Here is a 24,709-nt window from a genome sequence, read left to right as displayed (position 1 = left end):
CCTTGGAGTGCCGGTTCATAGTTTCTTGAAAGTGGAGTCACAGGTAGACAGGATAGTGAAGGAGGTGTTTGGTATGCTTGCCTTTATAGGTCAGTGCATTTCAGTACAGATTTTGGGAGGTCATGTTGCCCCTGTACTGGACATTGATTCAGCCACTTTTGGAATACTGCATTCAGTTCTTGTTACCCTGCTACAGGAAAAGTGTTGTGAACCTTTAAAAGGGTTTGGCAAAGATTAACAAGGTTGGAGGTTTGATCTATAGGGAGAGGCTGAATAGGCCGGGGCTGTTTTCCCTGGAGCATTGAAGGCTGAGGGGTGACTTTATAGAAGTTCATATGGAACATGGATAGGGTGAATAGCCAAAAACATTTCCACATAGTAGGGAAGTCCAAAACTAGAGGGCATAGATTTGAGGTGAGAGGGGAAAGATTTAAATGGAACCATATGGACAACTTTCTCACACAGAGAGTGATGCAAGCATGGAATGAGCTGCCAGAGGACGTGGTGGAGGCTGGTATAATTACAGCATTTTAAATGGCATCTGGTAACAGGGTGAATTGAGAGGGATATAGGCTAAGTGCTGACAAATGTGACTATGTTAATTTGGGATATCTGGTCAGCACAGACAATTTGGACTGAAGGAAAGCAGAAGTATTGTTGTGAAGACTGGACTTTCAAAGCAGCTTCCAAAGATATTTTGTCCTGACGCTGGGAGTAGAACTACAATGAAATCTTTCATTTGAGAGACGGCAACTGAGTAAGTGAGGATATCCAGGATTTTGACGGAATGTGGGAATTTGTTGCAATGTGGGGTTGAAGTGTTTTAAGTAAAGTGTCCTGAGTGGGAAGCCTAGTGAAGTGTTTCGGTGGATTTTTGTTTTAAACTGCTCATTTCTTTCAGCCCCCAACAATGTACTTCCAATGCTGTGCATCAGAAGGAGCGGTGAATCAGTAACTGGTATCATCAGAAGCCTTACGGTTTTCAGTACTGCAGGTATTGCATTGTTGCATCAGCATTGTAAAGGTTATCGGCAGCATTGGGAGGTGTGGGCTGTATTCACTGAAAGCGATGAAGCAGTTAGATAACACACATATGAGAGGGCAGGGTGGGACTTGTCTTTCAATTTGCAGAAGTTGGGAGATTCTGGGAGTTGTGGTTCTGGGCAAACACACCTGCAGTAAATCATAGAAGCCCTACAGTGTGGAAGGAGGCCATTCAACCCATCAATCCACACTGACCCATCAAACAGCTTCCCACCCAGACTCACCCTATCTCGTCGTTTCTGCTGGTGGGTTAGACTAGGTAACAAGATTAGGGGTAGGTTTAAGGCAGAGGAGGAGGGACTACATTTCCTGGAGAGTGGTGAATCTATGGAATTCTTTGCCCAAGGAAGCAATAGAAGCAGGCATATTCAAGACACAGTTCGATGGGATTTTGGATTGTAGGTGAATTTATGGTAGTCAGGATAATGCAGGTAAGAGAAGCTGAGATGATGGATGGATCAGCCATAATCTTAAAGAATGGCGGAGTAGGCTCGATGGGCCAAATGGCCTCTTTCTGCACTGCAGGGATTTTATGATTGCTTCATATGGTGTATATCTGATATTCGCTGTTGTACAAGCTGCATGGCTATGATTTTTCACCTTCTAATATAGTAATGGAATTATATCCTGTATTTCTTGTATTCATTTTTATTTTAACAGGTCAGCAGGAAGTCTTTCAGCAACTTTACTGGCTTTCTTTCCTAAAGCAGCCTTGACATTTCATTTTCATATCCTTCATTCAGCTCCATTCCCAGCACCTTTGTAGGAAGGTTGTTCCAGGTCATTGTCACCTAAATGAAGTTTTCCTCTTTATATACTTAATGCTATCTGGCTGAATGAGGGTTTTCAGGTTTCTGTGTCATGAATAATATATGATCAGCAAGTATCTGGCAATCTAAGGAATTGTCACCGATGTTATGTTCATTTGACTGTACTGACCGTGACTTATTTTGTGATTTTATTTGCAGGAAGACATGGGGAAAGAAATCTGAAACCAAAAGATACATCAGCTTTTGACAGTCATTTGATTCATTGGGACTTGAATATCAGCAGCTATTCCAGTCGAGAAGAAATGTTTGCTTCTGTCTGCTTGGACACTGGTGTGGCAGGAAGAATACTGATACACCCGAATGAGGGAGATTCAGTGCGGTGACCTTGAAAAGTACAGGACTTCACACCATTTACTCAGCTTGGAGGATCAAAGAGACCGTTCACTTGCTCTCTGTGCGGGAAGGGCTTCACCCGATCCTCCCACCTGCAGAGACATCAGTGAGTTCACCTACCATCGCAGGGGCATTGAAGGAGCTTCGGCCGAGTGCCATTATCGACTGCATTAATAACCCAGTTCTGGGGACTCCCGGGTTTGAATCTCACCATAGCAGATGGCGGATTTGGAGTTCAGTCAGAAATCTGGAGTTCAGAATCTCATTATGTAACCATTTTCGGGGAACAAACACCCCAATCTGATTCACTTATGCTTTAGGGGAGGAACCTGCCGTTGTGGGAAAGGATTCACTCAGTCGTCCCAGCTGCATCCTTTCCCTGGTCTGGCCTATATGTGACTCTAGACCACAGCAGTGTGGTTGAATCTTGACAGACCATCTGCAAATGTGCGGGGGGAATCTTCCTTGCATACAGGCTATGGGTTGCAATTGCTGAGTGAAGCAATACTTCCTCCAGGCTAAGGCTGCACCAAGGATCGAATTACAAAGGGACAACTCAGCTGACCAATAGTGAAGAAAGTGGGATGCAGGGGTGTGTGTGTGTGTGCGTGCGTGCGTGCATGCGTATGTGTGTGTGTGTGTGTTAGTTATCTGAAGCAGCAACACAATTGGGTCCCAACAAAAGTTACCTGAACGTACCGTCGGACTCGGACATTGAAGGCTATGAGATCCAACAGGTTTTTCTTTTAAAGCTGCTAATTTCTTTCAATCTCCGGCGCAAGGTTTCCAATGTCTTATATCAGAAGGAGCAGTCAATGTGTAGCTCGTATTATTAGAATTGTACATTTTTCAGGACTGATGGTTCATTGTTTCCTGAGCATTGTAAAGTTTACTGGCAGCAGTGGGAGAGGTGGGCTGTTTTCAATGGAAACATAGTTAAAAATCCAGTTATCGTCCAACAGGTTTATTTGGAAGTACTAGCTTTCGGAGTGTTGCTCCTTCGTCAGGTAGCTGTACAGCAGGATCATAAGACACAGAATTTCTAGCAATATGATATATTCAACAAATCTCGACTGCTTTTAAGTGTTTCATCTTTAGAATGGGTTGCAGGTTTCAGTTCATTAGTATGTAAATCCCAAAACTTCTTTTAAGTCACAGTCTCGAGATAACTTAAGGTTTTACAAAGAGGTGCCATCTCAGCTCAGACAATGCATGAAAGATGTGAGGTTCGAGTCTGTCTTGAGTCAAAGTAGGAATTTATAAAATATTACATGGATTGACTGTCTGCAGATTGTGCACTTTTTGAGCAAAATAGAATGTATCTACAAACATAATTCTGCAAATGCAAATTCACCCCATAGTCTTATCTATGTGTGCATGCATGAGAGTGAGTGAGTGTGTGCATACAAGAGTGTCTGGTGAGAGAGTGTGTGTTTGCGTGTGTGCATGCTCGGTTAAGTGAGAGTGTGCAGGAGTATAAGTCTTTGAGAGGATGTGTGTGTGGGTGTGCATCTGAGAGAGCGCGTATATCTGAGAGAGTGCCTGTGTGAGTATGTGAGAATGTATGGCTGTGTGTGAGAGACAGAGAGACAGAATGTGTACAGTGTAATGGGGTCACCTGTAATGTAACATGAACCCAAGGTCCTGGTGGAGGCCATCCTCATGGGTTCCAAACTTGCCTATCAGTCTCTGCTCGGCCACTAGAAATGATTAAGCAGTTACACAATAGACACTGGAGAGGGCAGGGTGAGACTTGTCTTTCAATTTGCAAAAGGTGGAAGGCTCTGGATGATGTGATCCAGGGCAACCACAACTTGGAGGACCTTCGGCTCAGAGAGGTGGAGCTGGAAGCCGGGCTGCAGACACACTGGGAAGGCAAGGCGGAAAGTTAATCAGATGTTTTTTATTCCGGGAGATGGTCTTTCCCTCCGTACAGAGCCTTCCGATGGGGTCAGTGGACAGGGTCAGGAGGGTGTGAGCCAGGATCAGGCAGGTAAAGGGGATCTGAGAGAGGGCTGCAGGGGGGAGGAGCTAACTGTGCGGTGGGAGGAGCAAGAACAACGTTGGTGAGGGGGAGATAAGGGACAGAATAGTGACGGGGCTTGCCTCCGTTCTCTGCAGTTGGCAGCAGAAGCACAGATGGTATCGGAATCTGGTGCCAGGATTCAGGAACCGCTGTGCTCTGGGCTGGAGAAGTGGGAAAGGGAGGTGCAATGGGTGTGGTCCAACGATGTCAGCAGGACACAGTCTCTGCTGAGGGCGCATGAGAAGTTAAAAGCTGCAAAGACAAAGCAGATCCTCAAAGCACTGGGTGGGGTGGTGGCTCAGTGGTTAGCAATGCTGCTTAATAACGCCAGGAGCCTGGGTTTGATTCCACCCTTGGGTGACTGTGTGAAGTTTGGCATGTTCTCCCCCTTGTGTCTGTGTTGGTTACCTCTGGGTGTTCTGGCTTCCTCCCACAGTCCAAGGATCTGCACTTTAGGGTGGATCAGCTGTGCTAAAGTGTGCAGGTGAGCTTGCATCTTTTAGGATGACCATGTTAGTTTCGGTTCCTTCATTTGTAAATCCCAGAACTTTTTAAAATTTACATTCTCAAGATAGCTTTTAACAATAGGTGTCATCTCAGCTCAGATAATGCATTGAAGGTGAGACATAAAGTCTGTGTCCCAATGTTCGGTCAGACTGATTCTATTTCTAAAGTGGGAGCTACAGAATCTTACATGGATTTATGCAGTTTTTGAGTAATTCGGAATAGAATGGACTTCTGCAAGGAAGTGTACAAACAACTGACCAGGAACACGACAGGCAACTACCAGCTGATCTGACCAAAGAGCACAACCGTGAACTGACAGCATTCATCAAGACTTCTGATCCAATCCTTCCAGAAGTTCAGCATCCACGGACTAGTTGAATCCGTGGACATGTCAGTACTCTACACCAGCATTCCTCACGATGATGGTATCACGGTAACAGCCTCAGTACTCAATACCAACAGCTGCCAATCTCTGAGCACTGTCCTACAACTCATCCACTTCATCCTTGACCACAACATTTTCAACATTTTCATCAGCAGGTACTCATGTGACTCAGCCAACATTGCCTGCAGCGTATGAGATAAACAATGATGCCCTGAGTCTTGGTATATTGGTGAGACCGAGCAGAGGCTACAGCAACAGATGAATGGACACTGCACAACAATCACCAGCCAGGAGTGTTCCTTCCCAGTCGGGGAACACTACAGCGGTCCGGGACATTCAGCCTTGGACCTTCGGGTGACTATCCTTCAAGGTAGACTTCAGGATAGGCAGCAACGGAAAGTGGCTGGGCAGAGGCTGATAGCCAAGTTCAATACCCATTGAGATGGCCTCAACCAGGACCTTGGGTTCATGTCACACTACACCATACATTCTCTCTCTCTCTCACACACACACACACACCCTCTCAGACTTATTCCCCATTACACTCTCTCACACACACATGATCACTTGGTTTCTCCTGCACACACACACACACACACATAAAAGTTCGTGGGTTGAATTTGTACTTGCAGAATCGCATTTTATTTTGCTCACAAACTCATACACGTAAGATTCTGTTATACAACGACAGAAATAGAATCCGTCTGACCTAACATTGGGACACAGACAAACTTTAACTTAACACCTTCAATGCATCATCTGATTGAGATGACACCTATTGTTAAAAGCTAGCTTGACAACGTAACTTTTGAAAACTTTTAGGATTTACATGTGAAGGAATCGAAACTAACATGGTCATTCTAAAAAATGGTAGAGGTAAGCTAAAGTTGTTTAATATTCCATCCCATGACACTGCAATCCTGTTGCTATAAAGTCTGTGTGTTATGATTCTGCTCCACAACCAACGATGAAGGAGCAGCGCTTCGAAAACTAGTGATTCCAAATAAACCTGTCGGGCTATAACCTAGCATTGTGTGATTTTTAACTTTGAAAATCTGCAGTAATACTAACATCTCCATACTGCGCATGCTACTCGGTGTCAGCCACGCACTACGCATGTTCCACGGTGTCAGCAAACTATTACGCATGCTCACGCAACAAGCGGAAACACTCCGTGACCTTGTTTTGATGGACCAATGAGAAGCTCTGGAGGACCGGATGTAGACTGGTCCTCCTGCCAATCACAGCAAACCCATCGTCTGGATGTGGAAGTAGGACCATGTGCTTCTGAGGTGGTTGTTGCTGCTCCTCTCTCTCTGAATGAAGATTGAGCTTCACCCCAACTGCAACTTCCTTCCTCTCTCCAACATCTGTGAGTACAACACACTTTTCTCAACCCCTTTTCCATTCCTGAGTTGAGCTGTTGACTTGCAGGAACTGAAGGGGAACGGAGTGAATCCAGGGAGGGGACAGACTCTGGGAAAGTTAGTCCAGGTCTTTTTTTTAATGGCAAATACAGAAGAATTGACAGTTCAGGCTCGAACCTTTAATCAGAAATGATGTGTGGATGAAAAAGGGGCCTCTGTGTCCATCTAATCCAGTCAATGCAAGTTGTCAGACAGGTGCAGCAAGTAGTGAGCAAGGCAAGTGTTATATTAGCAAGAGGAATTGAGTTCAGAAGTGGGGACGCCTTCCTGCAGTTTGGGCGTAATTGAGTATATCCAAGGCTGAGTTCATCTGATTTTTGAACAACAAAGAAGTGATGATTATGGGGGAGGCAAGACCAGTACTATGCTGACTATGTTCTCAAGCTAAACTGGACCCACCTGCCTGTGTTTAACCTATATCCCTCTGAACCTTTTATATTGGAGTCATAGAGATGTACAGCACAGAAACAGACCCTTCGGTCCAATTTGTCCATGTCTATCAGTTATCCTAATCTAGTCTATTTGCCAGCCCTGGGCCATATCCCTCGAACCCCTTCTATTATAGACCAATCCAAATGCCTTTTAAATTCTGTAATCATACCACTCTCCTCCATTTCCTCTGGCTGGTCATTTCATATATGCACTACTGTGTGAAAAGGCTCCCCTTTGAGCTCTTTTTTGTCTTTCCCCGTTCACCCAAAACCTTTAGTTCTGCACTACCCCGCCCCAGGGAGAAGACTTTGTCTATTTACCCTATCCATGCCTCTCATGACTTTATAAACCTCTAAGGTCATCCCTCAGCCTCTGACGCCCCAGGGAAACAGCCGCAGCCTATTCAGCCTCTCCCAAGAGCTAATTTTTTCAAATCTGGCAACATGCTGGTAAATCTTTTCTGAACCCTTTCAAGTTTCATACTGTCCTTCTGATGGGCAGGAGACCAGAGTTGCATGCAATATTCCAAGCACACAATATTCCAAATGTGGTCTCACCAATGTCCTGTAGAGCTGCAACATCACCTACCTCCCAACTCCTTTACTCAGTGCTGTAACCGATAAAGGAAAGCATGCCAAATGCTGCCTTCACTATCCTATCTACCTGGTACTCGACCTTCAAGGAACTATGAACCTGCACTCCAAGGTCTCTTTATTCAGCAACACTCCCCAGGACCTTATACACTTTATGCTAAGTCCTACTTTGATTTGCTTTTCCAAAATCCAGCACTTCACATTTATTTAAATTAAACTTCAGCATTCATATACTAATCCAAATGTCTTTTAAATGTTCTAACTGTATCTGCATCCACACCTTTGTCTGGAAATTCATTCCACACACAAACCACTCTCTGGGGGGAAGAAAATGGCGACCCTCATGTCCTTTTAAAATCTTTCTCCTCTCTCTCTTTCAAAATTTGCTCCGTAATCTTGACCCCCAGCCTAGAGAGAGGATTTTGGCCGTTCACCTGATCTATACCCCTCACGATGTTATAATCCTCCTCTGCTCCAGTGGAAAAAATTCCAGCTTATTAACCTGAATGTAGGTATATTCATGGCAGGTCAGGCAGCATCCGAGGAGCTACCTGATCTGCTGTGCCTTTCCAGCACCACTCTAATCTAGACTCTGGTTTCCAGCATCTGCAGTCCTTGTTTTAGCCTTTTACGTCGGTATACTCAGATCTACTTATGATCTGTTCAATGCTGGTGCAAGCTCGACAGGCTAAATGGCCTATTCCTGCTCCCAATTTGCACACTCCTAGTCCAGTTCCTGAAGAAGGGCCTGTGCCCGAAACGTCGAATCTCCTGTTTCCTGGATGCTGCCTGACCTGCTGTGCTGTTCCAGCAATAAAGTTTCAACACTCCTAGTCCAGAACAGCAAGAGACCATAAAACACAGGATCAGAAATTAGGCCTCTGAGCCCATCAGGGGTGCTGCACTATTAAGTTCTGGCTGATAAGTTTCTCAATCCCATTCTCCCACTTTCTCCCTGTAACCCTCGATCCCCTTGATACTCAAGAACCTATCTATCTCCATCTTAAATCTACTCAGTGACCTGGCCTCCACAGCCTTCTGTAGCAATGAATTCCACATATTCACCACTCACCGGCTGAAAATGTTTCGCCTTATCTTTGATCTAAAAGATATTCCTTTTACTCTGATGCTGTGCCCTCGGGTCCTAGACTCTCCTACCAATAGGAACATCTTCCCCATGTGCACTTTGTCCAGGCCATTCAGAATTCTGTCTGTTTCAATTAGATCTCCACTTCCTCCGAGTGTGGGTCTGTTAATCAGCATGAACCACACCCTTCAGGATGAGTTACAGCAGGAATTAGGCTCAGCAAAGTCAGAACGGGGGGAGTGTGTGTGGGATGGAGATTTTCAGCTTTTAGGGGATGAGAGAGGAAATAAAGTTCAATATAAATTAGAATTGATCGGATGGGCTGATGGGCCGAGGAATGGCAACATGAATTTAATTTAGATAAATGTGAGGTGTTACATTTTGAAAGGCAAATCAGGGCACGACTTACATAGTTAATGGTGAGTGTTGCTAAACAGTGTCCTTGCAGGTGCATAATTCCTTGAAAGTGGAATTGCAGGGAGACAGGGTTGTGAAGAAGGCATTTGGTACGCTTTCCTTTATTGGTCAGAGCATTGAGTACAGGGGTTGGGAGGTCATGTTAGGCCACTTTTGGAAAACTGTGTGCAATTCCAGTTGCCCTCCTCTAGAAGAATGTTGTGAAACTTAAAATGGTTCAGAAAAGATTTACAAAGATGTAGACAGAGTTGGAGGGTTTGAGCGATAGGAAGATGCTGAATACGCCAGGGATAATTTCCCTGTAGCATTAGAGGCTGATGGGTGACCTTACAGAAGTTTATAAGGGGTATAGATAGGTTGGATAGACAAAATCCTTTCCCCATGGTAGGCAACTTCAAACCTAGAGGGCATAGGATTCACGTGAAAAGGGAAAGATTTAAAACGGACCTGAGGGGCAACTTTTTCACACAGAGGGTAGTGCATGTTTGGAATGAGCTGCCAGAGGAAATGGTGGAGGCTGCTACAATTACAACATTTAAAAGGCATCTGGATGGGTATGTGAATAAGAAGGATTTAGAGGGATACAGGCCAAATGCTGGCGAATGGAATTAGATGAGTTTAGGATATCTGGTCGGCATGGATGAGTTGGACCGAAGGCTCTGTTTCTGTGCTGTATGACTTTAATCATCTTGTGTGAAAGCAGAAGTGTTGTTGTGAAGATTGGACTTTCAGAGCAGCTTTCAAAGGTGTTTTGCCTTTACTGGAAGCAGAAGAAGTGACAATGAAATATTTCATTGGTGAGACAGCAACTGAGTATGTCTAGGATTTTGGTGGAAATTGGGAATCATTGCACTGTGGGGGTGAAGTGCTTTAAGGCTTACCAGCAGTAAGGACAGTGTGCTTATTGGGGTGCCCAGTGAAGGGTTAGGTGGAATTTTGAGTTAAACTGCTCATTTCTGCCAGCCTCCAACATTGTATTTCCAATGTTGTCCATCAGGAGGAGCGGTGAATCAGTAACTGGTATTGTTGGAAGCCTTACGATTTTCAGTACTGCAGGAATGGCATTGTTTCATCAGCATTGTAAACGTTACTGGCAGCAGAGGGAGGTGTGGGCTGTATTTACTAGAAACAATTAAGCATTTAGATAACGTACATACGAGAGGGCAGGGTGGGATTTGTCTTTCGATTTGCAGAAGGTGGGAGATTCTGGGAGCTGTGATCTGAGGCAAACACAACTGCGGTAAATCATAGAAGCCCTACAGTGTGGAAGCTGGCTATTCAGCCCATCAAGTCCATTCTGACCCCTCCGAAGAGCATCCTGCTCATACACCCCTCGCGCCCCCACCCCTTAGGGAATCAAGAGTTTGAGATAACACAAGTAAGAAGAGCTGAGATGATGGATAGATCAGCCACGATCTTAATAAATGGTGAAACAGGCTCAACAGGCCAAACGGCCTACTCCTACTTCTATTACTATGAAACAATAACCCTGCATTTCCCATTGGCTAACCCACCTAACCTGTACATCCCTGGGCACTATGGGCAATTTAGCATGGCCAATCCAAATCAAGGTTGGTAAGCAATGTAGTGATGTGGAAAATGGATGTCAGAGAAAAATAGAAAGGAACAAGGAGAATAAATGAACCAGCAATTAATACTGGATTCAAAAGATTACAAACAATAAAACTAAAAGCTCAGTATCTGAATTTGTGCTTGTTATGAAGGGGTAGAGGTACTGTACCTTGAAGGGGTAGAGGTACTGTACCTTGAAGGGGTAGAGGTACTGTACCTTGAAGGGGTAGAGGTACTGTACCTTGAAGGGAGTTAAAAAGCTGAGCAGAACAAAGTGTTCTAAACAAGATGAGAATGTAATATTTGGTCAACACAAATAGAGCAACTGGGTTGCCATGAGGCACAAACAAATTCAAATTTGGCCAATCAGTTTAAATTTTGCCCCAAAATACCAAAGTCCAATCAAGTTTGAATTATGTATTTTGATAATATTGATACCAATAAAATGATCCGATGTTTTGGATTTTCAAACCAGGCATTTTTGTGAGTTTTAATACTCTGTGTTGGACATAAAGAGTAAAGTTGTTAATTCTTACTTTAAATATTTACCTCTGGGATAGTACTTTGCCTCTCAAACTTTTACATATTACTGCGTGGGGTGAATCATTTCTGTGTTTCTGGTTTAATTTAGCAGAGGGGGTTACTCTGTGTCGTAATAGCGCTGCAACGTAACAAAAGTGAATGAATTGACTGCACACATTGAAGAGAATAATTATGATCTGGGACTCCTTACAGAGACATAGCTTCAGGATGACAAGGATTGGATCCTAAATATTGAGGGGAGATGTGGCATTCAAGTCGAATGAGAAGCTAGGTAAAGGTAGAGGGTTGACACTGCTAATCAAAGCACTGATCACAAGGTAGTCTGGTGTCAGCTCGGATTTCAGGTCCTGGTTTCTTTGTCCTCTATTGATCTCCCTGTTCCCACACAGTTGTTGTCCGTTCTCAGCTCTGCTTCATTTCTGCTGAAGCTTTAACCTCCTTTGACACCTTCCGGAACAATAAAAGTCAATCAAAGTCCAGCCCACAATCTCCCAGCCTGTCAACCATCCAGACACAGAGTATCATACCAGAAAATATAACAAAAAAGGCGAAAAGTTAGAATTAAATAGGTGCTTGTGTCTGTTCATTGGCAAGTAACCTCGAAATAGGGGTCTGCCAGGATTCTTATAGTGCCCTAATTGAAAAATTGTCTCTCCCTGTTTTAAAAAAATTCTCAAGGTCAGGTTCGTAGGAGAGTAGTCTGACACAGAACAAACGACCAAGAGGCGAGTCTGCTAGAATATGGGCATTTTATTCCCCGCAGCGTCGCCACAACCAGGTCTCATACAACGGGTCTGGCTTATACTCACTCTACATGTTACCGGAACTGGGAGCCGTCAGTTCTCGTAGAGCGGTTGCCAACAACCCACGCTCGGCGGTTAAACGTAACCCCGGAGCAGACTCACCGAACTGGAGACTTTTCCAGCTGATATACTCTTTTCCAGATATAAACATTCATGTGAACAGCAGAGCAAGGCTAAAAAACACATTCCATTCTGGTTACATACAGATAAGAAGATTCACACGGGGAGGTGTGTAATAAGATTCACACGGGACTAAGCAACACCTCCATTCCGGTTAGATTCACACATTCTGGTTACATACAGATAAGAAGATTCACACGGGGAGGTGTGTAATAAGATTCACACGGGACTAAGCAACACCTCCATTCCGGTTAGATTCACACATGTATTGGGACATAATTTTTAACCGTTTCACCACATTCCACTGCTTGGCCCAATACATGTGTTACATTATGATTCACACATGTATTGGGACATAATTTTACACCACATTCCACTGCTTGGCCCAATACATGTGTTACATTATGATTCACACATGTATTGGGACATAATTTTACACCACACTCCCTTACATCTAAGTATTAGTACCCAGCTACGATTTATAACAATATTTACATCAACAGAAATAAAGCATCTGTTATGCAATAGACATAGAGATATACAGTATGGAACTAGACTTTTACTCTCCCTCGTGCACACACCGAGGTCTATGGGGTGAATTTGTATTTGCAGATACCATCTATTTTACTCAAAAAATGCACAATCTGCAGGCAGATAATACATGGAATATTTTATAAATTCCACTTTGGAAATAGAACTAGTCTGACTCAAAAACTGGGATGCAGACAGACTCTGGCCTCACACGTTTAATGCATTGTCTGAGCTAAGTTGTAATCTTTTCTTATAAAACCTTGTTATCTTGAGTAGGTGTCTTATAAGAAGTTCTGGGGTTTACATATTAATGACACCAGCAACTCATTCTAAAGATGAAAGACTTTACAATCCAGGCTTCTTCAATATATCATCTCAGTGGCATGACTCTGTAATGTTTTGCTGTAGACTCAGTGTCTTATGATCTTAGACTCCACAACCACCTGATGAAGGAGCAGTGCTACGAAAGCTAGTGCTTCCAAATAAACCTGTTGGACTGGCGTCATGTGATTTTTAGCTTTGCCCAGGTTAGGGTGGATTGGCTCTGCTAAATTACCCATGGTGTTCAGGGTTTTGCAGGTATGGGAGAATTGTTAGAAGCGATTTGATTCCATCTTCTCGTGACTGTCTGTGTGAACTTTGATATGTTCTCCCCCTTCTGTCTGCGCAGGTTACCTCTGGGTGCTCCGGTTTCCTTCCACAGTCCAAGGATCTGCAGTTTTGGATGGATCGGCTGTACTAAAGTGTCCAGGGATGTGCAGGTTAGAGTGGGTTAGCCATGGGGAACTGCAGGGCAGTAGGGTAAGTGGATGAGTCTGGGTGGGATGCTGTGTGGAAGGTCGGTGTGAATTTGATAGGTGAAATGGCGTGCAGGGATTACATAATTCTTCTCCTTTAGCCATATGTGGATTGAGAAATGACCTGCTGTGGGAGGAGTAGGCTCCAGTTCATGGGACACTGCCCCAGTCCTGGGGAAGGTGGGAATTGTGCTGTCTCTCTCCCCACCCACTGCCCCCATCCATTCTCTCTCACCCCGCAACTCTCTGCCCCCCATTTTCTCTCTGCCCCCCATTTTCTCTCTTTCCCCCTCATTCTCTTCCTCCACCCTTTGACCCCCGAGTCTTTCCTTTCCGCCCCCACCACCCTCTGTTCCCCCCAGTCTCTCAATGGCCCCCACACTCTGTCACCCTGTCCATTCTGTCTCTCTTCCAACTCCCACTGAACTTTCTCATGCCTCAAGCTCTCTTTGATCGCTGTATCAAGCTCTTAGAAGAGAGAGAGAGAGAGAGAGAGAGAGAGAGAGAGAATGGTTGATGATGAAACTGCCTGGGAGATGGGGGTGCACGAGAAATGGCTGATCTTTCAAATTGAGAATAGCTAAAATAATATATTCAGAAATAGCAGTAAAGTTTGAACGCATGTTCAATTTTATATTAAGACAAAGCTGCAGCCATCTTTCTCAAACTTGCTTTGAACTATGTGCAGTTGAGGACAGGCTGTTCGGGTGAATGAGGCTTTTGCTCGAAATGTCAATTTTCCCGAAATGTCAATTTTCCTGCTCCTCGGATGTTGCCTGACCTGCTGTGCTTTTCCAGCACCACATTCTTGATCTAATCTCCAGCATCTGCAGTACTCACTTTCTCCTGTTAGGGGTGAATGGCCGAACCCTAGTCTTGAAAAATTGGTTCTATTAGAAGGTGTAGAGGTGTATTCTACCTTCAAGAGAGTTGAAAAGTGAGCAGAACCACCTGACGTAGCACCAAGCGTTCTGAACAAGGTAACAATTTAACATTTGGTCGAACAGCTCAGTAGCTGGGTTGCCTGGAGACAAAAACATACTCAATTTTGACCAATCGATTTAAATCTTGCCCCAAAATACTGAATTCCAATCAAGTTTGAATTTAGTATTTTGAGAATATTGGTTAGCACTGCTGCCTCACACCACCAGGGTCGATTCCAGCCTTGGGTGACTGACTGTGTGCAGTTTGCACATTCTCCCCGTGTCTGCGTGGGTTTGCTCTGGGTGCTCCAGTTTCCTCCCACAGTCCAAAGATGTGCAGGTCAGGTGAAGTGGCTATGCTATATTGCCCGTAGTGTTAGGTGCATTCGTCAGAGGGAAATGGATCTGGGTGGGTTACTGTTTGGAGTGTCAGTGTGGACTAGTTGGACCGAAGGGCCTGGTTCCGCACTGTAGGGAATTTAATCCAATCTAATATTAACACCAATGAAACGATTTGATGCTTTGGAGTACAAAATCAAAACAAAAAGTTGAACAGTTACAGGAGAACTGCCAAAAGACCAACAAATGTAGGCTGCTAGTGAGAACTCCTGAGAGGTACCTGTCCAGAGGAGTCTGCACAGAGAAAAAACATCGACACCGACCTGGAGAGCAAATCTACAGAGGAAGCTACAAAGAGAAGATTTAACAGCTGGCTGGTTTTGAAGTTTGAATCTTTCGGTAAATCTTAATTAGGGGTTTTTATTGGACTGGTATCGTATAGGGGAAGGTAGAAGATAGGTTAGAGACAGGATTTGTAAATAGTTGTTAATTAATTATTCTCCGTTAGACTTTAATAAATAAAGTTGTTAATTTTTACTTTAAATACTGACCTTTGGGAATAGTTTCTTGGTTCTTGAATTTTCACAGATTACTGCATGGGTTAAACCTTCTCTATGTTGCTGGTTTAAATTAGGTGGGGGAGGTTGCACACAATGTTTTAAAATTTGAGGGCTTTCGTCCGAGATTTGAACTGGTTTAGACAGATTTGAATAGATTTGGCGGTACGAAAAATCCCAGCAGATTTAAACACTTGCAAGTTAGTGTCCTAGATCATTAAATAAAACTTTAAATAGTGACTTTTAGAAACAGTTCCTTACCTCTTGAATTTTCACATTACCACATGGGGTAAATCTTTTTTGGGTTTAAATTAGTTGGGGGGGGGGGGGGGGGGGGCGGGATGCAGTCCGTGTCATAACAATTCTGACTATATAGAAACAGTAGTGGAGTGTGGAAACAAGCTGTTTGTTCCGTGCCAATCGGATATCCTAAATTAATCTAGGCCCATTTGCCAGCTCCTGGCCCATATCCCTCCAAACCTTCCTGTTCATATACCCATCCAGATGCCTTTTGAATATTGTAATTGTACCAGCCTCCACCACTTCCTCTGGGAGCTCATTCAATCCATGCACCACCCGCTGTGTAAAATAGTTGCCCTTTAGGTCCCTTTTAGTCCTTTCCCCCCTCACCCTCGTATAAATCAATTGCTGCTTTTTCTGAACAGGCTCAGTGGCTGGCATTGCTGCCTTATAGCGCTGGGGACCCAGGTTTGATCCCAGTCTCGGGCAACTGTCTGAGTGGAGTTTGCACCTTCTCCCCATGTCTGCATGGGATTCCTTTGGTGCTCCGGTTTCTCCCCACAATCCAAAGATGTGCAGGTTTGGAGAGGGCACTTGTGGGGAATTAACTTTCACACTTTTTTTCTACTCCTTAGGTCCCTTTTAAATCTTTCCCCTCTCACCCTCAACCTATGCCCTCCAGTTTGGGAGTCCCCTACCCTGAGGAAAAGATGAGTCGTCAAATAAAATGTGGAGCTGCAGGATAAATATAAAATGTCGCTCCAGCCTTTCTTGTCTCCGAGTGTCATTTGGGCACAAAACCTGTCGGTAACACCAGCAACGTCACAGAGCATCTTGCGCATGCTCCTCGGTGACAACACACTACGCATGTTCGCTGGTGTCAGCAAAACCTGCGCGTGCTCCTGGTTGTCCGCGGAAACTGCGCGTGATCTTCTTTTGTTGGGCAAATAGGAAGCCCTGGAGGACCGGAAGGAGCGTGGTCTTCCTAATCAGAGACACCCCTATTGTGTGTGTCTCTCTCTCTCAATCTCAATTTATGGAGGGGAGAGATTCTGGAAAAGTTGGGCCAGGTCTGTGTCTCAGTTGGCAAACTCATGGAAAATGCAGTACCACGATGTGAAGTGATAGCATTCCCTGTGGGCGGGGAAGCAGAAAGGAGATGCATTGTTTAAATGGTGATATATTGGGATGTGGAGAAAGTGAGGACCGCAAATGTTGGAGATCAGAGTCAAAAAGTGTGGTGCTCGAAAAGCACAGCAGATGAGGCAGCATCCGAGGAGCAGGAGAGTCAGCGTTACAGGCACGAGCTCTTCATCAGGAATGTGTATAAAGGGGCCTCAGCGTCCTTCCATACCAGTCAATGCCAGTTGTGAGGTAGGTGCAGCAAGCAATGAGCAAAGCAGGTGTTATCTTAGCAAGAGGAATTGAGATCAGAAGTGGAGATGTCTTCTTGCAGTTATGGGATCATTGAATATATTCAAGGCTGAGTTCATCTGATTTTGGAACAACAACGAAGTGGATGTTTATGGGGGAAGGCAAGGAAATGGTTTTCACACCATTGCAGAACAATTACCGAGTCAAACAGCACAGAAACAGTCCCTTCAGTCCAACTACTCCATGCTATGTTCTCAAACTAATCTAATCCCATCTGCCAGTGTTTGGGCTATATCCCTCAGTCACAAAGCTGGTCCTTTTTACTAAAAGCTGGTCCTTTTACTAAAAGTTGGTCATTCTTCTCAAGGATGCTGTGTCCTTGGTTTTTTTTCAGAGGGGTGGTAAAATAACCTGGGCTCCGAAGTGACTGGTTTAGTACCGAGATGAAAAACAGTATTGGGAGGCATTTTTGGTTATATGTGAACAGATGAGACTTAAGGCCAAAGCTTTTATGTTTTAGAAGTGACCTGTACAATGAAAGGGGAGTGGTCAGTCCTGAAAGCTGAAGTCTCGTTTGGGTGAGTTAAGCAGTGGACTATGTGGAGAAAGGCTGCTAACACTGTCTCCTTCTGCCCTTCTAACTTCAACTGTAAGCCTCTGTTTCAGTTTTACTTTGTTTAAGGGTTTTTTTTTGGTACTGTTGTTCAAGCATTGTGAAGAGTGTTAAGAGTTTCTCCACAGCTTGTACTGTACTTAATAAAGTTTGGTTGTTCACAGAAGTTGGCGTATTGCAGTGTAAGAAGCTCAAGCAAAAGAACTTAACAAAGGAACCTAAGGGATAAGTCTTTCATGCAGAAAGTGGCATGTTTAAGGAAAGAGCTGTCAGAGGAAGTGGTGGGTGCTGGTACAATTATGACATTAAAAGGCATCTGGATGGGTATACGATTAGGAAGGGTTTAGACGATATGGGCCAAATGCTGGCAAATTGGCCGAGATTAGGTTAGGTTATCTCGTTGGCACGCATGAATTAGACCGAAGGGTCTGTTTCTGTGCTATCAGTCTGGCTTGCCACTAACATTTGCCACATCTATATGTACAGTTTCTGTCTGGTGTCAGTGTCAATGCCTTGATATCTCATTCTTAACTGGACTGGCAGTGCTTGGAATAGAATGCGGCAAAATGAGGGCAATTCACATAAAACATCCCCTTATGCACCGATAGTGGGAGCATGGGGATTCCAACCGGGGTTTACAGATGCCACTTTTAAACTCTGGAGATCCAGGGGTATCTCATGTTTAGGGGATCTATTTAAAGATGGGGTCCTGATGTCTTTTGAACAGCTGCGTCAGAAATTCGGATTACCTAATGGAGACCTCTTTCGATACTTCCAAATTCGAGATTATATACAGAAGAAGACCACGTTATCAGATAGTCTTTATAAATCAGATAGAGAATGTAGTGTCCTACGACCAGTGGGGGTATTTTCCGTCAGTACTATTTATCATTTACTACATGATAAAGTATCGGGAGATATGTATAATCTGCTTAAAACATGAGATCAGGATTTGGGACTAGAAATCTATAGAAACGTGGAATGATATTTGGGAAAATGCTAGAAGAATTACTATCTGTAACAGAACCCAGGCTATCCAGCTGAAGATACTTCATAGGGCCCATATAGCACCGGTTCGATTGGCAAAATTTAAGGCAAGAGCATCTCCAATGTGTCCTCAATGCAAAATAGAGGTGGGCACTCTTATACATTGCCTATGGACCTGTCATAAGATCCGTAGATATTGGACTAAAGTAGCAAGTACCCTGACAGAAATTTTAGGAACGGAAATTAAAGTGGACCCTGTATCTCTCCTCTTGGGCTTTTCGAACCTTCCCTCCCTGGACACGTACGGGAAGAGACTATTTTCTATTCTTTCTTTCGTGCAAGGAAAAATATTTTGGTGAACTGGGAAGCTGAGGGCCACCCTGGACTTTCAAATTGGCACAGATTAATTATGGAATGTATTCCCCTTGACCTCCTTACAAATATGGTGCACCGAAAGACCGAATTATTTTATAAAATATGGCAGCCCTTCTTGAATTACATAAATACAGATATTTCGGCTATCCTAACAAGGGCTTTTATTTAATTGAGATTACAAACCTGGCTGGTCCGGGGCCCCTCAGGGGACGAATCCCGCACGAATACGGGTTTTATTATATCTGATGCTAACACATCCCGAGCATGTAAGAGACTTAAATATACACTCTGGTTAGTTGTAGGTTAGATTAGTAGATAGTTGAGTTTTGTTTGATTTTTGTCTTTTTCGTTTTTTTTTCTGTTTTTTGTTAAATTTTGGCTATTGTATATTTGAGTTAATTGTATATCAATGTTTATATCTGAGAGTTTTGTTTATTTTTGTAAAATTGTTAAAATGTTAAATTTCTAATAAAAAATATCTATAAAAAAAACTGGATTGGCAGTGATGACTTTTGTAATCTTTTCTTACAGACTATCTGAAGACAGAAGTTTCAAGTTAACAGATAAAGGGCTTATGTCCAAAATGTTGATTCTCCTTCTCTGATGCTGCTTGCTGTACTGCGCTTTTCCAGCGATGCAGTTTTTGACTCTGACTCTCCAGCGTCTCCAGTCCTCACTTTCACATCAATGTCTGATATTTACTCAATCCATCAGAACCGCAACAATTTTCAACTATGATTCTGTGAGAAGGAGCAAAGCGTTCTTTTTGGTTCCAGTCTGAGTACGGTTGAAAGACCCTCCTGTTGCAGCGCACTGGGTGTGGAGTCTGAAAGAAGAATTCATGGCAGGGTTGTACACGTGTGTGTGCAGCTGAAGCTTCGGCCATGGAGAAACCTGAGGAAACACGCCCTGTTGAGAAACCATGGAATTGTGGCGACTGCGGGAAGGGCTTCCATGTCCCACCTGTCCTGGCGGCTCATCAGTGCAATCACACTAGGAAGAGGCCGTTCTCCTGCCCCGAGCGGGCAAAGGGCTTTACTTGCTCCTGTGTCCTGCTGCCCCACCAGCATATACACACTGGTGAGAGGAAGTTTTACTGCTCCATGTGCGGGAAAGGATTCACTTGGGTGGACAACCTCCAGACCCACCAGCGATTCCACGCAGGGGAGAGGCTCTTCAGTTGCCACGAGTGCGGGAAAGCCTTCAGCAATTCCTCCAACCTGCTGACGCACCGGCGGGTCCACACGGGGGAGAGGCCATTCAGCTGCCCCAAATGCGGGAAGGCCTTCAGCGATTCCTCCAACCTGCTGAGGCACCGGCGGGTCCACACGGGGGTGAGGCCCTTCAGCTGCCCAGAGTGTGGGAAGGCCTTCAGCAATTCCTCCTCCCTGCTGGTCCATCAGCGGGTCCACACGGGGGAGCGGCCCTTTAGCTGCCCAGAGTGCGGGAAGGCCTTCAGCAATTCCTCCTCTCTGCTGACCCACCGGCGAATCCACACGGGGGAGAGGCCCTTCAGCTGCCCAGAGTGTGGGAAGGCCTTCAGCAAATCCTCCCACCTGCGGAGCCACCAGCGGGTCCACACGGGGGAGAGGCCCTTCAGCTGCCTAGAGTGTGGGAAGGCCTTCAGTAAATCCTCCAACCTGCTGGCCCATCAGCGGGTCCACACGGGGGAGAGGCCCTTCAGCTGTCCAGAGTGCGGGAAGGCCTTCAGCAATTCCTTGGACCTGCTGAGACACCGGCAAATCCACATGAGGGAGAGGCCTTTCGCTTGCTCTGAGTGTGGTAAGGCCTTCAGCAATTCCTCTGACCTGCTGTCCCACCAGCGGGTCCACACCAGGGAAAAGCCATTCAGCTGCCCCGAGTGCGGGAAGGGGTTCACCCACTCCTCCAAACTGCTGGCCCATCAATGGGTCCACACTGGGGAGAGGCCGTTTGCCTGCCCCGACTGCAGGCGGAGGTTCTCATTGTCCTGCAACTTGCGGAGGCACCAGTGCATCCAACAATCAGATTCCACCAGTGACGCTGCAGTGGGTCACCCCCAGGGCTGAACCTCCTGCCCATTCTGACAGTGGGTGCAGTGAGCTTTTGTGTTTTGTGCTGGACTCACCCCCACCAAGCCCACTTACATGGCTCAGGGGTGGCATGGTGACTCAGTGGTTAGTATCACTGTCTAACGATGCTGACCTGGGTTCAATTCCACCCTTGGGGAGACAGTCTGTGTGTAGCTTTCACGTTGCACGCCCCACGTCTGTATGGGTTACCTCTGAGTGCTCTGGTTTCCTTCCCCTGGTCTAAAGGTGTGCAGGTTAGGATGAATTGGCCCATCTAAATTGTCCCATAGTGTTCAGGGATGTGTCGGTGTGGTGCATTAGTTGGGGTAAATGTAGAGGAATAGGGATAGGGGAATGGCTGGGTTACTCTGCGGAGGGCCAGTGTGGACTTGTTGGGCCAAAGGACCTGTTTCCATACTGTAGGGAATCTAATCTTTAAAAAAAAAGAATTCCTCCAAGCAATCTTGATAAAATATGCCGAGTTGGACAAAGTATCCCATCAAGTTTGAGTTGAAGAAGTCTGAAGTCACACGACACCATGTTATAGTGCAACAAGTTTATTTGAAATCACAAGCTTTAGGAGCATTGCTCTTTCATGAGTACTGCCCCCTCATCACTTCATCTGGTGCCATGTGACTTCTGACCTTGTCCACCCCAATTCAACACCAGCACCTCCGCATCAGAGTTGACGAATGAGATTGGATTTTATTCGGCCTGATTGTGAGATGTTCCATTTGGAAACTGAAAACTGTCTGACCAACAAAGAGATGCAAATCATAGAGTCCTACAGCAGGAGACAGGCCCTTCGGCCCAACATGGTCCACACTGACCAAACTGTCCATCAACACTAAGCCCATTTCCCTGCACTTGGCCCATTTCCTTCCATACCTTTCCTATCCACGTATTTGCCCCAATGCCTTTAAATGATGTTAATGTACCCACCTCAACCACTTCCGCTGGCATCTCATTCCATATGTGTACCACCGGGTCTGCGTGAAAAGAAACATTGCCCCTCACATTTCCTTTTATTCTTTTTCCTCTAACTTTAAACTGATGCCCTCTAGCCCTCACTTCCCCAACCCCGGGATAAAAGTCTGAGTGCATTCACCCTCTCACGATCTCTTCACTTCTCGAAGGGCCTCTCTCAGACTCTTAATGCTCTAAATAAAAATATCTTAGCTTGTCCAACCTCTCCCTTTTACACAGACCCTTGAATCCTGGTAACATCCTTGTATATGTCTTCAGCATGCTTCCAAGTTTAATAACATATTTGTTATAGACACTGCCCTGTCTACCTATTTTGTTGGAAATATAGGACCTAATCCAAACTGGATAATCTGGCTGATGGGGCAGGAAACCACTTCCTTTCTTGAGAGACAAGTCTCCTGGAGAGAACTGGCTGGCTGACTGATCTACTGACCCTCAGTGTCCCACTGCCCTCAGTTATCTGGAGGGGTGTCCACACATTTGCCGAAGGTGGTGCTTGAAACCTTTATCATCTTTGGGATGGATCCTCATTCATTCCGTGCTATGGAGTCATGCAGCCTGGAAACAGACCCTTCAGACCAACCAGTCCATGATCCCCAACTAAACTAGTGCCACCCATCTGCTCCTGGCCTGTATCCAGTATGTTAATACTTTTGTTCATTTGTTCACCGTGAGAGTTGGATAAATAAATTGCTGATTGTTGATTTTAAAGTGTTGGGGATTTATTCTTATCACAAGAGCAGGTTACACCACTTTTCATGCTAATTTTACAGATTATTGGGCGACACGCTCCTCTGGGTGTTTCTCTTTGAGATAGGTGTGGCTGTCAGCCTTTGCTTTATAAAAGTATTGACGTAATGTAGTGCTGAATGCAATGGAGTCAACATGAATCCCAGCCTCTCACTGTGGTTGTGGGTGAATCGTCTTAATTTGGCTCTTAACTCAGAAACTGCACACAATTAACTGCTGAAACAATGATTAACACTTTATTGTATGTAGCAACCAAAAATAAAACTCCTCAAGTTTTCATTGGAGAAAAGAAGGTTTAGGGGTGACTTGATAGAGGTGTACAAGATGATTAGAGGTTTAGATAGGGTTGACCATAAGAACCCTTTTTCCACGTATGGAGTCAGCTATTACAAGGGGGCATAGCTTTAAATTAAGGGGTGGTCGGTATAGGACAGATGTTAGGGGTAGATTCTTTACTCAGCGAGTAGTGAGTTCATGGAATGCCCTGCCAGTAGCAGTGGTGGACTCTCCCTCTTTGTGGGCATTTAAGCAGGCATTGGATAGGCATATGGAGGATAGTGGGTTAGTGTAGGTTAGGTGGGCTTGGATCGGCACAACATCGAGGGTCAAAGGGCCTGTACTGCGCTGTATTCTTCTATGTAACCAAGTTCAACCTCACTCACAACTTGGCTATCACCCAATTAATGGCAGAATTTAACTAAGTTTCCCCCAACAGTATCTGTCTCTGGAAGTGTCCAGGGATTCAGTGCAACATTCTTCTTCCAAGTACTGCTGCTACATCATTCTGGTTGAATTCTGGTGGAGATTCCTCGCTTTCAAATCTGTGATGTGATGCTTCTTTAGATTCTAACACCACCTCCCCATACTTCTGGAGATCTCCGGTCTGTAGCTTACCTTCTTATCCTCGAGGTTTAGTGGTTTGTTTGATACAGCGTTTCCTGCAAAAAAACCCTTTACGTCAGGGCCTTCCTTCCACAGACAAACTTAATTGTCCTTTTATCATGAGCTTATTAAACACTTCGCTCATCTGTCCCAGGAAACATCTTGTTGTTTTGCGTCCTTCTTCCCAGGGATGGTTAACTACCAGAAATTAGGCCATTCAGCCTATTGAGTCTGCTCCACTATTCAATCGTGGCTGATACGTTTCTCAACCCAATTCTCCCTGTAACCCTTGATACTTAAGAATGATTGAGTCTGCTCCACCATTCAATTGGCTGAATGGCCTAATTTCTGCCTCCTGATGTAGCAGTTTCTCAGTGGCCCTTTTGTTTCTTGGTCCAGAAAGAGTTCCTGCTGATTCAGGGAGTTGCAAAGTTCTGCAGTTTACAGGACCACACCACATTCCCCTCTGCCTCCTCCTGAGATACTGGCAATTCCAAAGATCCCTTGGTATCCCTGAAAACAATCGAGGTGTCTGGAAATCTCTGCTGCTACTCTGGAACAGAAGGATTATGGGAAGAAAATTCAGAAATCTGATGTGAAAAGGGACTATGGAGTTCTACTCCAGGATTCTCTCAAAGTAAACTTACAGGTTGAGTCAGTAGTTGGGGAGGCAAATGCAATGATGGCATTTATTTTGATCAGACTTGAATATAAAAGCAGGGATGTACTTCTGAGGGTCTGTAAGGCTCCGGTCAGCCCACAATTAGAGTACTGTATGTAGATGTGGGCCCCATATCTCAGGAAGGATGCACTGGCCCTAGAACATGTTCAGAGGAGGTTCACAAGAATGGTCCAGGAATGAAAAATTTAACATATGAAGAACATTAGAGGACTCTAGGTTTATACTTCATGGAGTTCAGAAGGATGAGAGGGGATCTAATTGAAACCTACAAAATAATGAACGGTGTGGATGTTGGGAAGGTGTTTCCATTGGTAGGACAGACTAGAACCTGAGGGCTCAGCCTTCGCGTCAAGGGAAGACCCTTTAGAACAGAGGGAAGAGAGGCTCCTTCAGCCAGAGTGTGGTGAGTCTGTGGAATTCACTGCCACAGAAGGCTGCGGAGGCCAGGTTACTGAATATATTTAAGACGGAGATAGATAGGTTCGTGAGGATCAAGGGTTAA

At 44.9% G+C, this 24,709-nt stretch overlaps 1 protein-coding gene across 1 annotated transcript in view; it reads left to right on the top strand.

Moving 5' to 3' along the window:
* The window catches only part of LOC148143339 (uncharacterized), a 163,159-nt gene that overhangs the window by 63,064 nt on the left and 75,386 nt on the right, over positions 1-24,709 (top strand). The window contains exon 2 of the mRNA XM_087974110.1: positions 19,998-20,782. Within this exon, the coding sequence (XP_087830236.1) occupies positions 19,998-20,782 (785 nt within the window). The remainder of the gene's footprint in view (positions 1-19,997; positions 20,783-24,709) is intronic.

The sequence above is a fragment of the Chiloscyllium plagiosum genome, unplaced genomic scaffold (assembly GCF_037043375.1).
Source record: "Chiloscyllium plagiosum isolate Xiang-an unplaced genomic scaffold, Cpla_swu_hap1 HiC_scaffold_27, whole genome shotgun sequence".
Classification (NCBI taxonomy): Eukaryota; Metazoa; Chordata; class Chondrichthyes; order Orectolobiformes; family Hemiscylliidae; genus Chiloscyllium; species Chiloscyllium plagiosum.
Note: the sequence above shows the minus strand (reverse complement) of the source record. Positions and strands in the feature narration are given on the sequence as shown.